Source organism: Lepisma saccharinum, chromosome 23 (genome assembly GCF_977018435.1).
Source record: "Lepisma saccharinum chromosome 23, izLepSacc3.1, whole genome shotgun sequence".
In the NCBI taxonomy this organism is placed as follows: domain Eukaryota; kingdom Metazoa; phylum Arthropoda; class Insecta; order Zygentoma; family Lepismatidae; genus Lepisma; species Lepisma saccharinum.
This window is the reverse complement of record NC_139251.1, coordinates 51,759,142-51,775,564: the sequence shown is the minus strand read 5'-3', so window position 1 is coordinate 51,775,564 and position 16,423 is coordinate 51,759,142. Positions and strand designations below refer to the sequence as shown.

At 36.6% G+C, this 16,423-nt stretch overlaps 1 protein-coding gene across 4 annotated transcripts in view; it reads left to right on the top strand.

The window, feature by feature from the left end:
- The window catches only part of pcm (5'-3' exoribonuclease pacman), a 137,471-nt gene that overhangs the window by 28,093 nt on the left and 92,955 nt on the right, over window positions 1-16,423 (top strand). For all 4 annotated transcript variants that reach the window (XM_083109975.1, XM_083109973.1, XM_083109974.1 and 1 more), the window contains exons 11-14: window positions 776-994; window positions 5,654-5,801; window positions 11,508-11,619; window positions 14,269-14,447. In XM_083109975.1, the coding sequence (XP_082966101.1) occupies window positions 776-994; window positions 5,654-5,801; window positions 11,508-11,619; window positions 14,269-14,447 (658 nt within the window). The remainder of the gene's footprint in view (window positions 1-775; window positions 995-5,653; window positions 5,802-11,507; window positions 11,620-14,268; window positions 14,448-16,423) is intronic.

Genomic DNA, 16,423 nt, shown 5'->3' with positions numbered 1-16,423 from the left:
TGCTATTATGGCAGGGAGTCCTTAATTGTTTACCCAATTTCAGATTAATAATACAGTGTGTTTCAACAGTTGGGCAACCCAAACTTTGAAAATTTATATCATGAAAATAACATAATTTTGCACAGAAATTTTGACTTTTAAGTGTAAATTTCTATGCATGTGGCAACCCTGTCATTCCAACTTAGTTGACGTAGCTTGTTACAAAATATTAAGGGTGATTCATAAATGTGGAGGGAAGAGAATTCAGGGTAGCCAGGAGCAGCCTACGATTCTCTCAAGAGTCCAATATCGGTACAAAATCACGATTTATGATTTTTCACATAAATGTATGGCCAATATTTAAGCACATGCTGCATGCGTCTGTTGATAAAATTTCAATCTGCTAGTGTTGCCAGCTACAGGGATATGTCCCAAAAAGGCACTTTTTCACTCAACCCATAAAATCGCCACTCATATATCCATCAAATGCTGGCATCAGTCATCAGACGTCTAATTATGGCCCTTTGATAATTTCTTATATCCATTTCTCACTCAAAAGTGCATTTCTGGAAAAATTTTAACGCTGTTATTAATTTATCTGATTTTCTGTATGGAGTAAAGTCATAATGTTAAACATTGAAAAATATCTCTAAGGATGAGGCTTTATACAGTAATGCAGAAAACCTGGTGTAAATATCTCTTACAGTTTTCATGATATAAATTTTCGAAGTTTGGGTTCCGCTACTTTTGAAACACACTGTAGTACTGAAGGTTTAATGTATTCATTGCTTTGCAGGGAAGTGTTGAGATCTCAGGCAGAAGGCTACGTCCGAGCTATTCAGTGGAACCTCCATTACTACTATAATGGGGTTTGTTCATGGTCCTGGTTTTATCCACATCACTATGCACCTTATATATCAGACATCAAGGAATTTGCCAACTTGAAGTTGGAGTTTGATATGGGCAAACCATTCCACCCATTTGAACAGCTTTTGGCTGTTTTACCAGCAGCAAGGTAAGTTTTTGTATTAGTAGCTATCATTTTATTACTTTGCAGCAAATATCAACAGGCAAATTTAGAATCATTTAATATTAGAAATTTAACATTTAGTCTTTTGATGCCATGTTGTTTCATAAAGCCTATTGTATTTGCACCATTAATGTAAGGAAGGGCCATTTCATAGTGAGCTTATGTGAATAATAATCATAATTTATTATTTAGTCGCCGGCCTCCTTGACAGAGCGATAAGTACATCACACTATAATCCCAGGGATCCTGAGTTCAAATCATGTGGCCTCCCTGATGGCGCAGTGGTTGCGTCGTCGCCTCGTAATCAAGGGTTCCCGGGTTTGATGCCCGGTGGAGGCACATAGTGTTTCGGATCCCACTTTAAACTGTAGGTCCAGTTCCAATTAGCCTTACTGTGCATAAAGTGGAATTTAAACACCAACTCAATCAATCAAATCATGGCCTGAGCATGAGTGTTCATTGTGAATGCCCTTCATCAATTTCATCATATCATCCCTCATCTTCATCTTCACTATTAGCCAAAAAAAAGCAGAAAGGCGAAGTAAAATAAATCAATAACACCTTTTTATGCTAGACACCTTGGAAATTGGTAGGAGTATCTGAATTGATTTTGGTTCAACCTTTAAAAGAATTTCTGTATTTACGTGTGTATAATGCACAACCTGGTTGTTGTTTGGGAAAAGGGACAAAATAATTCATCTCTTGTATAATGCGCAGCACAATTCAGGTTCAAGAAATAGCTTTCTTAGTAGAGGCATGCATATTTCGTTTTTGACGAAAACACTAAATGTGAAATAACACATTCTAATGTTAATTTTTCATGTTTCTGAAAAGTGTGAGGTGCATTTTCCTACCCTGTTTTGTCACGAAATGATGCGAAATGAACTGCAAAATGCGAAATAGACTCTTAAACACGTAATTTACTGTTTATATACAGACACTTTCTGAAGTCTGAAGTATCCTGTGAGTTATGCAATTCACAGAAAATTGATTAATTCTGCTGTAAATATTTGAGAAGCAAAAATGGACTCCTTTATACAGGAATAAACTTAAGAATTCTGGTAATGATTTAATGTGCTATTAGAAGGCATATGTTTAATTTGTGTAATAGTGCAGTTTTTAAATCAAATTTTGTATTATATTCACATTTTTAAAACCAAAATGTCATTTTATGTGCCGCTTTTTCACCGCTACAACAGCGAAATTTCATTTTATTTACCACTTTTGAACCCGAAATTGACTCTGTTTTTATACCGAAATGTTGCTTTTTTTATTTGCCAAAAATATGTGCCTCTATTTCTTAGTTGTAAGTCTTAAAGCTATTGCTATGACGATAAAGGGGGAATGACATCATACCTATTCAGTGAGTCCCCTGCTGCTATCTGGAGCAAGACAACAATATCGTATTTTGTGACCAACTCATACCCCACCCCCTCCCCTTCCTCTCCCTCCACTTTGCATCCCTATGCTTTCACTTCTGTAACCACCTTGTTTATTTTGTGTGAAAGAGGGCGAGTTATACTTCTGTTTTCAAATTGCAAGTTCTCCGGTATATGCAAGAAAATGACAACAGTTCCGTTTTACTCTGTCTCAAAATGCTCCAATACAAAGTTAAGAATCATGGGAAATTACTATTTCACTTTTATATGTGTTTGTTTAAATATTATTCTTACTAATGAAACCCAACCTGGTAATTTGTAGTGACATAGTGAAAACATGCATGGTTTCTTGTTTGACTGTCTGAATTATTCCGGGCATAATATGCACCACAGTTTTGGAATAAAGTGAACATTATACATGAGTAAACACGGAATGTTTTCAAAAGTATATTTAGCTATTGATATGCAGGGTTATTCAGAAAGAAGGTGCAGATTGCAAATCTTTGCTTTCAGCACACAGTAAGAGGTACAAACATGTGCTGTGCATCACCGGAGAAAGTAAGGATGTAAGTTTTAATCACTCATGCAGAATTTCCATTGGATCCTGCATTGGAAGCACTCAAGATGATAACAACATTGTGACTCCTCAAGAGAAGCTGTTCTGCATTCTGGGATGCTGGATTGGTAGAGGTGCGCATCATGACCTTGTGCATCATTGGTGGCTGCCCAGGTCTCCCAATATTACCCCTGCGATTATACGTGGGGTTAGAAAAAAGACTAACATGCCACCTATTCATGCAAATCTCAACTTGCTGAAGCATCGAATTGTTGCATCTGTGGAGTCCATAACTGCAGACCAGTGAAGTTCATGTGTAACGAAATGGATTATTGTTTCGATGTTGTCGCATCACACATGGTGCTCATATTGAGCACATCCAATTTTGATTCTTGCTCTCTCTGGAGACGCAAGCATTTATCTTGTGCCATGTGCCCACAGTAAAGATTTGAAATATGTTTCTTCTTTTTGAATAGCCTTGTATATGCTGGCCTGTTTGTTCTACAGGCTTTACCCCCCTCATTTACTGTTAATTCCATTTTCTTTCCATACTTTTTCTGTTATCAGCAACATTTCTTTAATTACATGTGATTAATTATCTTCACACCATGTTCTGGTGTTCCACAAGGGTCCAATCTTGGACTGCTTTTGTTTTTATTACTTATCAACGAGTTACCTAATTGTATTCAGAATTCTCAAAAGTTGCAGGGCCTTCCCGATGGCGGAGTGGTAGCTTCACTGCCTTGTAATCAAGGGGTCCCAGGTCCGATACCCGGTGGAGGCACATAGTGGTTCGGATCCCACTTGAAACTGTAGGTCCAGTCCCAATTAGCCTTACTGTGCATAAAGTACCCTTAAAACACCAAATCAATAAATCAATCCCAAAAGTTGCTTTTCACCGACGATCTTAAGCTTTTCCACGAAATAACAACCTCTGAAAGCTGTTTGAAACTGCAGGAAAATGTAGACAGAGTGATCTATTGGTGTAAAAATAAGTTAGATCTAAACCCAACAAAATACAGCGTAGTCACTTACTCAAAATGCAAAACACCTTATGTTTTTCCATACCATATTGAAAATATACAAATCACACGCAAAAATGAAATGAAAGAGCTCGGAGTGACCTTCGTCTCCCAAGCTCAAATTTCATAAGCATATTGAAGTTGTTACTAATGATGCTTTCAGAAACTTAGGTTTTATAATCCGGTCAAGCCACGACTTCACGAAAATAGAACCAGTGAAAGTACTTTACTATTCCCTTTTACGGTCAAAACTAATTAGAATATGCGTCAGTAATCTGGAATCCCACTCAAATAGACTTAATTCATTGACTAGAATGTATTCCGTCAAAATTCCTTAGATACCTGAAATTCAAAACCTGTGGAGAATATCCAACAAAATTCCTTTTCTTATACATACTCAAACTTAAAACAAGACTAAACAGTAATTGAACCCCCATCAAAATATATCGAATTGCATGACTTAGATTCTATTTATTAAACTAATAACAACAAAATATAATATACATTTTTTAACATATTTCGATTCATACTATAATATAGTTTCAGAGAGCAACTTCAGCAAACTAGCACTCCGGCAACAAGTAAATGACCTGCTCTTTTTGTATAAAGTAATAACAGTATAATAGACAACTACTTATTATCAGTCGTAGCATTCTATGTTCCCTTTTCCAAAATGCGTCCCAAGCACAAAATCTTTCATTGCCAGAGAGCGAAAACGTCAATTCTTTCTACCTCTCCTTGTGTGGAGAGTATGCAACTCTTTCAAAACCATTTCAAGTGTAACTGTTTTGCAATAACTTTATACAATTTTAAAAATACTATTCCTGGAACACTGAAGTGAATCTATTCTAGTAATATTATGTAATTATGTAATTATGTAATTAGAGCACTGTAATTAGGTTCGGCCTGTTGGGCTCTATCAATAAAATAAATAAATAAAATAAATAAATCATACTGTAGCTTGTATTTCAGCTTCTCTTATAACTTTTTCTAATTCTGTATTAAATTACAAATGTAACAGAGCATCATCTTGTTGCAATCCATTCTTTACACAGTTTGTTCTGCACATTCCAACTTCTCTATGCAAATTGGACCTGTTATGCATGTTATCTATTGTTAACATTTCACTATGTTGGGTCCATCAAGAAAGAAGATGTAAAATCCGGGAACATAATAACAGGGTTACACTGTATATGAAATGATGTAAGTTAAGGCTTAGCTGGACCTGTGGCCGACACCAGAACATATTTTTTCAAAATTTTCTCCCCTTTCGAAAGACCGCTTTGATATTCAAAAATGTGAAAATTTACATCTGCGTAGAATTCCTTCTAGAGCATTCACGTGGAACTTCGTGTGCTTTGCTTTCTCTGTTTAGATATTTGCAATTATTTCATGGCTATGCAATCCTATTAACTATTGATAATATCTAGAGAACTGCGAAAGCAAACCACACAAAGATTCCCGTGAATGCTCTAGAAGGAATTCTACGCAGATGTAATTTTTCAGATATTTTAATATCAAAGTGGTTTTTAGAAATGAGAGGAAAATTCGAGAAAAGCTGCTCTGGCATCGGACAAAAGTCCAGCCTAGCCTTAAGGAATTCTGTTCCTAAAGGTTAATACAATATAAATTGAACTTAAACATCTTGTTTTACAAAGTAAATAAAACCAATGCTTCTTTTTTCCAGCAAGAAGCTTTTACCAAAATCATACCAGGACTTAATGGTTAACCAGGAGTCCCCTATTCTCAGCTATTATCCAACTGACTTCAAGACAGATCTGAATGGCAAGAAGCAAGACTGGGAGGCTGTTGTCTTGATACCTTTCATTGACGAGGTATGTGAAAATGTTAATCAGTAGTATTGTATGCTAAACTTAGTTCAGGAAGACCTCGTTAATACGAAGGTCAAGGGACCAAAAAATGTCAACTTCGAATTAAACGACTTCAAGTTATCCAAATTTTTCAAAATGGCTCCTGTTTTTCAGGTGTAAATTACCCCCACAACGGATGTTTTATACTTGGTAGTAGCTCAGAAAATATGCTTTATATGTACTACATAATAATATTGCAAGTTTTAAAGAAAGCTTAGAAAATGTTACACAAAATGAGGACATGGAGCTTATGCGGACTCAAAGATTCCAAGGAGATGGTAATACCATTTATCCTACATAGTTATACAACCTGTTATGCACAGGATGCATGTTGTGGGAAGGAAAATGGAACATGAAATAGTTTTCACCAAAAGTATTTTTAAAAAATGGTATTTTCTTTCAATTGTGCACATTTGTTGCTCTCGCACGAAATTCTTGCAATTCTACTTCATACGAAACCCGTTTGCACGGAGACCTATGGATAGGAAAACAATCTCGCATTTATTGCAAGAAGCGAAACTCTGAAGAATCTTTACAGCAACCACACTGGCACGAGCAAAAGACGGGAGATAATCAGTCAATAAATATTGGATTTTATGTGGGTTCACTAGAACATTGTCCATTACAGGATTAGATCGGAAAGATAAGTTTCCCTTGGAGAACAACAGAACCTTTCTTGGCACGAGAAAAAAAAAAACTGGGCTGTAAATTTCATTCTGGTTTGCCTGTCTAAAACACATCGTAAAAGAAGTCACATTTTCTTTGCTTCAGTCAACTTCATATTCACCCCGTCCCCATTTCCAGGGAGCAGTCCAGGGATTATTATTATTATTATTTTATTTACAGTACAAACTTCATGTGCATCATGAAGTTGTTTTACCTCTTGTTTTTCTTTCTGGAGATCGGATGTCCTTATTGTCAAATCAAAACAGCTTTGCGAGATTCAAAACAATGACACTTTTTCCTTCACGCTGGATGAGTCATTGCCATTATAGGCTGACAGCTTTGGAGATGCTAGACGAAACACTGAAACACTGGAGCCAGCTGCAGTGTAAACTCAGTGAGACTGGCTGGAAATTGGACCAGCTGGTGGCAGAAGGAAAATCTTCTGTATTTTAAAGATAACTCAATTCTCGAAGACCAAACTTTTATCAGCAGTGTGAAAAAGAAAGAAATTATGCTTGCTTTACATTTTACCATGAAACAGACAATAATACGGACAAAATTTCCTATCCAGACAGCTGCATTCAAACAAGAAAGAGGGACCTGAATTCTGCAATTATAGCATTGCCATGCAGACCAGTGACTGAGAATGAGCTGTTGTAGGAGAAAGGAGGGAGGTCACTTTCTTTTCTTATCCTACGGCTTTTGTTTGTTTTGAAGAACTTATTCAGAACTGGTTGCTTCATTTTAGACACCAAAGGAAAGGAGGAGGAATCCAACCTCACCCGGAATCAGCCCGTGTGCGCACACGAGCAAGAAAATTGTGGCTGAAACAATTAGCATCACCCCCCCCCCCCCCCCCCCCCCAGTTTGCTGATAGGGAAAGAGGGGGAAGACACTCAGCCAACAGAAAACTTTGGGGGGGTTTGACAAATTATATGACCAGCACAGTTGGGAAACTTTTGAAGTGTGAAACAGCAGTTGCAACATACGTAAGATCGAGGTAAACTTTTGCGGAAACCTAGATGACAATGCATTAAGTGGGTTGACGATCTTTAGTTGGCCTATGTGGCTTTGTTTATCTGTAACAGTTTGCCCTTTTTTATGAAATTCTACAGGGCACAAAGAACACATTTTTAATGAAAGTGGTTACCAGAAATTATCGGCCAAGAGTTGCTTGCTCACTGAAAACTGCTTAATTTCGAGCTCTGAGCTAGACAGATGGGCGAGACTTCCAGGCGCCACGCGTCTTGTATTTTGGAACATTCCTGCGATTTTATCTTGCATTTAACATTCCTGCGATCTTATCTTGCATTTCTCATCTGGCACTAGTGAATATTTCCAAGGTGGTGCATTTGGTGAAAGAGCTTGACCTGCCATGCACATTGACAAAGAATGCAAGTCCAGCAAGCATTTCGGGCTGCTTCTCTCGGGTTGTCAGCAGCTCATAGGACAAGGAAACATGTCAAGGTCAAGTTAAAATAACATCCAAGCTATCTCCACATTCAATCATGTCTTCTCGACTTACGCAGGTGTCTGCTTCGAATTAAGAGAAACCAGTTTTATGAAAGGGTCTTGTAAACAAGTTCGTATTAAAAATTATCCGTATTTCGATTTATCCGAACTAAAATACATTATAAATCTTATCGGCTGGGGAATGTGAAGAACTTCATATTCTTTCCTTGATCTGAAAATTAAGACAACTGACACAACAATTCAAACATCAATCCATAGGAAAAAATTAGCAGGGGAAAAAATACATCCATGCCAATTCGGAACATTCACGTTTAACAATGGATAATATATTTTTAAATTTTTTTCTGAGGTCACAAAGACTATGTTCTAATAATAAGGATATCAAAAATGAAGAAGAAAGGCTTTTTAATATAGCAAAAGAAAATGGTTTTCACACTAACAGAATAAATCAAATCAAAAAACAAGCCGAAAGAAAACTAAAGGAAAAGAGAAATACAGACAAAGATGAAAAATCTGTTGGAAATAAATTTGTGTGCATTCCATTCCACAAGGGATTCTCACATAAAATTGGAAAAATTTTAGAAGATTTAATTTCAAAATTGTTTTTAGATCACCAAGAAGTTTGGAATGTACATTTAATGAATTGAAAATGAGAAACTCTCTACCAGATGTGGAAACCACAGGAATATATAATATAAGTTGTTCATGTTCAAAGGATTATGTAGGACAAACAGCAAGGAAAATGGCAATAAGATGGCAAGAACACGATTTGGACATTATAAATCTAAACCCAAGAACAGGTTTGTCAGCTCACATCATCGAAGAGAAGCATTTGATTAAAAAGAGAAGGGTTATAAAAAAATTGACGGGAAACAGCGTTGAATGTCTGGGAAGCTTGGTTCATTGCAGAAGAACACTGGAATAAATGAAATAATGACAATCGTAACATAGATCCAGTATGGAGTTTTCTTTTTCACAAATGGAGTAAGCCACCATCTTTAAAATTTAATGTAACAGAAAACATGAAGAGACTTTGTGAAAACAATGATGAATTTGAATTGCCTGATGATATTTGGAATTCATGATTTTAAATAAAAAAATAATGTGATCAGAAATTTCTTTTATCTGAAATAAAAATAAAACCGACTGCTTCTTTTCACAGTTAGGTTGCTATATTACAACAATGTAACATTGACAACATCCATTATATAAGGGATTCTTTTTGTTTAAAAAATTGCTAACCATTGTTATAACTGTATCTTTAGTCAAAATAAAAAAATAATGTCTGATGAAGGGAGCGTGTGTTCTCCTGAAACGTCACAACGAAAAACTGTTGTCTTATGCTTGTAATAACCGTAAACTACAGGAAAATAATTCTACAATGCAAGCAATGCGTACATACAAGAAAAAATCATATTAAAGGTTACTTCGTATTAGCCAATATCGTATTAACAAGGTTTTCCTGTATATGTTAATACTGTGAACCTGGGCATGGAAGTTACTTGTGGCTGTCCTTTCATCTAATCATCACTCATCCTTGTCATAGTGATTAGGTAAAAGTGGCAGAAAAGCGACATTAAGTAACAGAATTACAAATACAGTACATATCAGTATTGAAGTCCTAATGTTTAAAATTTGCTGCAATGCAGAACTGATAATATTAATAAAATAAGGGATGGGGTCAAAATAACCAGTATCAGTCAGTATAGGTTAATTGGGTGTGTGTATGTAAAATCATCGATAATTTTACTAATCTGTAGGTTACATATTTATGGTGAATAAAAGATCAAGATTTCGGTACAAAAATAAGTCACATTTCGGGATCAAAAGTGGTATATAAAATGGAAATTTGGTGTTAAAATAGTGAATATAACTAAATTTGAAGGGAAAACTACACTTATACAAAATAAAAATAAAAAAATCCTTCTAATAGTACAGTATTAAGTTTTTATGCCTGTGTAAAGGAGGCCATTTTTGCTTTTCAAATATTTACAACAGAATTAAGCAATTTTCCATGATTTACATAACTCTCAAGATAATTCGGACTTCAGAAAGTAAAGCATCGGTATTTCAAGTTTTGCATCATTTTGTTACAAAACATGACAGAAAAATGCACCTCTCAGCTTTCAAAAACATGGAAAATGAGCAATTACAGCATGTTGTTTCACAAATTGTGTTTCTGTCAAAATCGAAATTTGCATGCCTCTACTGATTTGTTATTTCTATAATAGCCTGTAACAGAACAAATTTTTGTATAGTTAAATACCATAGTTTTCTCAATAAATGTCTAAATATGTAGTGTTTATCTAAAGCAAAACCCATTCTAGTCGCATTAAAGGAGGTAAACAATTTCTTCATGAAACATTTGTAATATTATACACTGAGTGCTCACTGAATTGTGACCACCTACCTAATACTTTTTTGGCCCACTTTGCCTCTGCAGACAACCTGGTCATGACGTGGCATGGCTTCCACGAGGTGCTCATATGTCTCCACGGGGATCTGACACCATATATTTCTGATGGCATCCCACAACGAGCCAACTGATGTCTGTGCAGGATGCATGACTTGAAGAGCTAGTTCCACAACATCCCACAGATGCTCTATGGGATTAGGATGGGGGGAGTTTGGGGGCCAATTCATATGCTGCATCTATGTGGAATGTTCCTCCAGCCAAGCAAGTACAGTCAGCAACCCCACACCATACAACTGCTGCCACCCACCTGTACAGCACTCACCATGAAGGGTCCATAGACTCGTGCTGTTGGCACCACACACACATACACGCACCCTTCAGAGTGGTGTAGCAAAAGCCATGATTCATCGGACCAACACACCCTTTTCCAATCGTCCATAGTCTAATGAGCTTGCTTTTGGGCCCAATTGAGACAAGTCGGCAGTGACACTTTGTGAGGAGTGGGTGACGAGTGGATTGTCTGCTGTGGAACTTTATGCATGCCAGTGTGCACCTACAGTTGCATGGGATATAGGTGTTGTGCATCCACTATTGTATTGGTCCCATAATTCCTGGATGCTGATGGTGCATTCAGCTGTCACCTTCCGTATGCCCTAGCAATTCTGCCTCGTTGCCCCATTTTCATGCCAATCTGTACACCTTCACTACACTGGAATTGGCGAATGCAACCAGTGTCGCTGTCTGGATTATTGACGCACCTGATGCTTGGGCACCTACAATCATGCCCTTTTGGAATGATGTTAAATCCTGACCACCTCCCATTTTAATGTCTGCTGTTTGACTAACATGTAGCATTCTGTGTATACATTCACCAAGATACTTCCAGTCAGGGTGGTCATGTGATCAGAGCAGCTGCTGGGCCGTTCCTTGTTTGGAGGAGTGGTCGCAATTCAGTGATCACTCGGTCAAAAAAATAAACATACTTCCACTTAACTTTCAACGTTGTTTGTGCAAGTACTCTTTAATGTAAGATAGTTAAATAGTGATAAAATTGTTAGAAATAATTTGTTTCAGACCATATTGAGATGGTAACGGGATGTTCTTGTCTTTTGAAGGATTGTCTGTTGAGTGCAATGGAGCCTTTGAACAACCAGTTGAGTGAAGATGAAAAAAAGCGGAATTCTCATGGCCCCATGTTAATATACACACACACAGAAGAAGATTTGGGTAAGTGTTTTAAACAGTTCTGTTGACATAATACAAAGATGTACGAGTACATTCAAAAAGTATTATGCAACTTGTTGGATTAAACTTAGGAAAATATTTGGACCTAAAGGGGTGAGGAGACAGGTGAGTCTGGAGAAGGTTATATAATTTAGAACTGCACAATTTGTATTCCTGTCCATATATTATTAGAATAATTAAATCATGCACTGCCCACCTAAGACTTAGGTGGGCAGTGCATGTGGCACGAATGGGAGAGGAAAGAAGAGTTTATAGGATTCTTGTGGAGAAACCTGATGGTAAGAGATCAGTGGAGGGCCAAGACGAAGATGGAGGGATAACGTTGAAATGAACCTAAAGGAAGTCTGTAAGGATGGAAAAGAGTGGATAGATCTTGCTCAGGATAGGGACAAATGGAAGGCTTGTGTTGCTGCAGCCTTAAACCTTCGGGTTTGAGAAGGCTAGAGAGTAAGTAAGTAACTTGTTGGATTAAATTTTGAATAATTAGGTTGAGCAGATACCACTTTGAACTGATTCTGATACAGTGCAGATACCGATTCCCAGCAAAGGTACCGCAGAGGGGTGCACCTGCCTCCCTGAATTGGAATGGTGAAATTGTAGCATGAAATTATGGATGAAGGGTCCCATGAAAGATAGCAGATTAAGTGTTCTCCGTTTGGCATCTCTGCATTGTAAAAAGTACGAAAAGACAAAAAACTGTTCACCACAAAGTGATAGTTGTTTATGGGAAGGAAGCAAGTCGAATTCATTTTCTAAGTAGACTGAAGTGTGTACCTGACAACCATGCCAAGGTACAGTGGAACTCGGATTTTACATTTACCGACATTTTAAGTTCTTTCAGCTTGTTCCCCTGAACGACATAAAATCGAAGTTCCACTGTATTTTCAATTAAATTTTTTTTTAGTTTTAGTTTTTCTTGTATGTACGCATTGCTTGCATTGTAGAATTATTTTCCTGTAGTTTACGGTTATTACAAGCATAAGAAAACAGTTTTTCGTTGTGACGTTTCAGCAGAATACATGCTCCCTTCATCAGACATTTATTTTTATTTTGACTAAAGATACAGTTATAACAATGGTTAGCAATTTTTTAAACAAAAAGAATCCCTTATATAATGAATGTTGTCAATGTTACATTGTTGTAATCTAGCAACTTAAAAGAAGCAGTCTGTTATTTTTATTTCAGATAAATTATTTTTTAGTCAAAATGAAAATAAATGTCTGATGAAGGGAGCATGTGTTCTCCTGAAACGTCACAACGAAAAACTGTTTTCTTATGCTTGTAATAACCTTAAACTACAGGTAAATAATTTAAATTTTATTATTTGTAAAAAAAAAAAATAAAGATAAAATGCGAGTTTTTTATAAGTGAAGGGCAAGATATAAAACGTTACTCTTCCTCAGTGCAGGAGGATGCTTTGACCAGTTTGGAGAAAGGTTGGGGGATACCTTTGCAAATTGTCATAGTGATGGATGCTTTATGAAAATTTTCTTAACTCAGGGTACAACATTCCACACATTCACCCCACTTTGAGCACTGGTGCCCCCCCCCCCCCAAGTAAAAAAATCCTGCTGATGCTCTAGATTCCCACTAATACAAATACCTATAAATTCTAATAATTCATATTGTTTCAGAATGTTTATACATTTTAACATGTTATTTTACCATTGGACACTATACCATTCCACCACAAATTTACTTCAAAATGTTCATAATTTCACATGAGTCTTCCCTAACTCAGTGTTCAACTTCTGAATCCATTTTCACCATAAGAGCGTGATAAAGTCCACTGCCCCTTAGACAGAGTGCTACTATGTGCTTCACAGTACCACTTTCACAGCCAAGTATTTGCAGAACACAGGATTCAGTACATTCTACTGGGAGGTGACCTTCGTGGCGGAGTGGTTAGCACAGCATGCTATGACATGATGGGCCCTGGGTTCGAATCCGAGCCAGGTGTTCCTTGCGAGTGCCACTTTATCAATTTCCACAGTGTATAACTATATGCCGTTATAGTGCATAGTTTCCAAGAAATGGCATCGTAATTTCGCCATGTGGTCTGGGCAAATTTCAAACATTGGGCCTTTGCCCCTGCATCCCCCGTGGACCCTTAATTGTCAAATGTTGCTTTGTACTCTTACATGTACACTGTAATTTATTTTTTAAAAAAATGAAGTGATTGAGGAGTTATAGCAATTTTTAAAATTAACTCATAAATTTGCTTGCATAACAAAGGGAAACAAAGGACTTTTTCAAACTTCGCTTGTTAATAATAGTAACAATGGATATATTGTTTTGTAATTAGAGTATGTAATTCATTTACAGGTATACAAATGAGCAAGAAAGACACAACTGAAATATTGTGTGTAGTTTTCCAGAAATTGCATGTTAATTTCTGGTGTGTGCTATTGTTCGAAATATCGACCATTTAACCTCAACGGAAATACAAGTTTGGTTCCAAAATCAGCCATTCTGATGCTGAAAGTTAATATGTGGCTTTAATTATGAGCAATTCTGATACAAGGAATTTGTATTATTTATTGAGTTTAAATTTTTGTATATTTTTTTTGTGTGCCATAACCCTTTAATAATGCTATCTAGATGTTACCTACATGTTCTTTACTCCCCCAGGTACATATGAAGCACCAGAGCATTTTCCTGTTGTGGAACATAATCATGCAAAAGCACAGCCTGTTACCCGAGATGATATATATGTTGACCCACAAGATTTAGTGAAAGGCCTTTGTCCTGATGTCAAATTAGATGTGTATTTCCCAGGATTTCCAACTTTGAAACATATCCCGCATGATGTAAGTAGCATAAAGATGTGTGTTGACCAACTCCAAAAAATGCATGTTAAGTGTTCATTTAACACAAAACTTCTTTATTTATTTGCCAGTTTGATACTATTATTTCCATTGGACATAATTGTTGTTCAGATTTTCTTATTTTTTTTTACTTGTTATTGTAATTTTTTAGTGGTTACCATGAACAGGCAAAATTAGAAGCAATAATTTATGAGAAGTCATGTTGTTGAAAGTAAGTATGACCGACCATCCCATAAAAGCAACAAAAATTATTCAATTGCAGTGAACCTGATGATATGTTTGTAAGGAAGTAGCCTCTCTCTTGCACAAGCAAAACAAAAAAAACCTTAGGAACCTTTTTTATTTTTTTTCCAGTCTTGCAGAACAGTTCCACCTTAAAAACTATGAATAGGACAGATTAATCGGTAGTTTATCGGTATTAGCCCAATAGGCATATCAGTTTATCGGTAATATTATAGATTATTTTACCGATCTGATATATCTATAAATATCTTATAATTAGAGCCCGGAAGTTTGGCAAAATGCCTCTTTTTATCTACTGCATATATTGATAAAATTTTTCCGGATATACGTTTATCATGTTGTTTCGAATGTTTTAGAAGCCTTTTCATTTTGCCTATTTGGGACCTCACTGCCTATTTTTAATTATAATGCCTTTTTTGCCTTTTTCAATGAAATTTGACCATTTTTTTTTTTAAAAAAATGTGTATATAAATTATTTTTCTCCCAAAAAACGTTGTTGGCATTTATTTTTCTTCCGTTTATTATGTGAATAATTTTCGCCTTATTTAAGTAATATTGAAGTCACGCATGTTTCAACATTGCTGAATAAGAAAAGTGTGAGGAAAAAGTATTTCATGCTGAGTTAGGCTATTGCCTTTCAGTTAACATTTCCTTGTGCATGATTGACTGCTGAAAACCTGTTGCAGAAGACCTGCACAATTACGTCATCACATCCAGCGTCCGTGTCAGGAGGCTATTGACAAGAAACAGCACTAATGCCCAAGGGCCTTTGCATGGATTCCAAAATCAAGTTCTCTATCTTTAGTTTAGTTCTACACTTTGGAGGGAAAGGATCGTGTTGTTGTCATCATGCCGAAATTTAGTGTGCCATTAAGTGGTAAGTTACATGGTTACGTGCATGAATTTGGTGAAAGCACATTTTCAACAGACGGTACAATTCTTCTCTGCAAGATATGTGAAAAAACAATCAACCATGAGGAAAAATACTTTATATCTCAGCATGTGTCAACAGCAAAACATAAATCTGCAGCTACTAAAATGATCGGGCAGAAGAAGATATCCCTAATTTCAACAGTGGGCACTTCATCCAACAGGCAATTTCAGTTTTCTCTTGAACTGTGTAAAGCCTTCATGGAAGCAGGAATGAATACCTTTCTAGAAAGTGAAAAACAAGTCACTGAGGAAATTCCTGGAGAAATACACTAAAGAAACGGTGCCGTCGGAATCTATGCTGCGGAAAACATATTTAAGCGTCTGCTACGAAGAAGCTCTGCAAAGAACTGGTGCTGAAGTTGTTGGAAAGAAGATCTGGATATCAATAGATGAAAGTACTGACGCTATGGGACGCTACATAGACAACGTCATCTTAGGAACTATGGAACCAACATGCGGAGAATCCTCGTCATTTCTTCTCACGTCAGAACAACTAGAGAGAGCCAATGGTTCGTCAATAGCTCAGTTATTCTCAAATTCCCTACTTCTGCTCTGGCCAGATGGTGTACATCATGATGACATGTTACTTTTTATCAGTGATGCAGCTCCCTATATGAAGAAGGCTGCCATAGCATTGAAAATTCTCTTCCCGAACATGCTTCATATCACATGTGTAGCCCACGCAATGCACAGAATCGCCGAAGAAGTTAGAGTGTTGCACCCAGAAATGGACAGGTTGATTTCGAACACAAAGAAGATATTTCTGAAATCTCCCTCTCGAA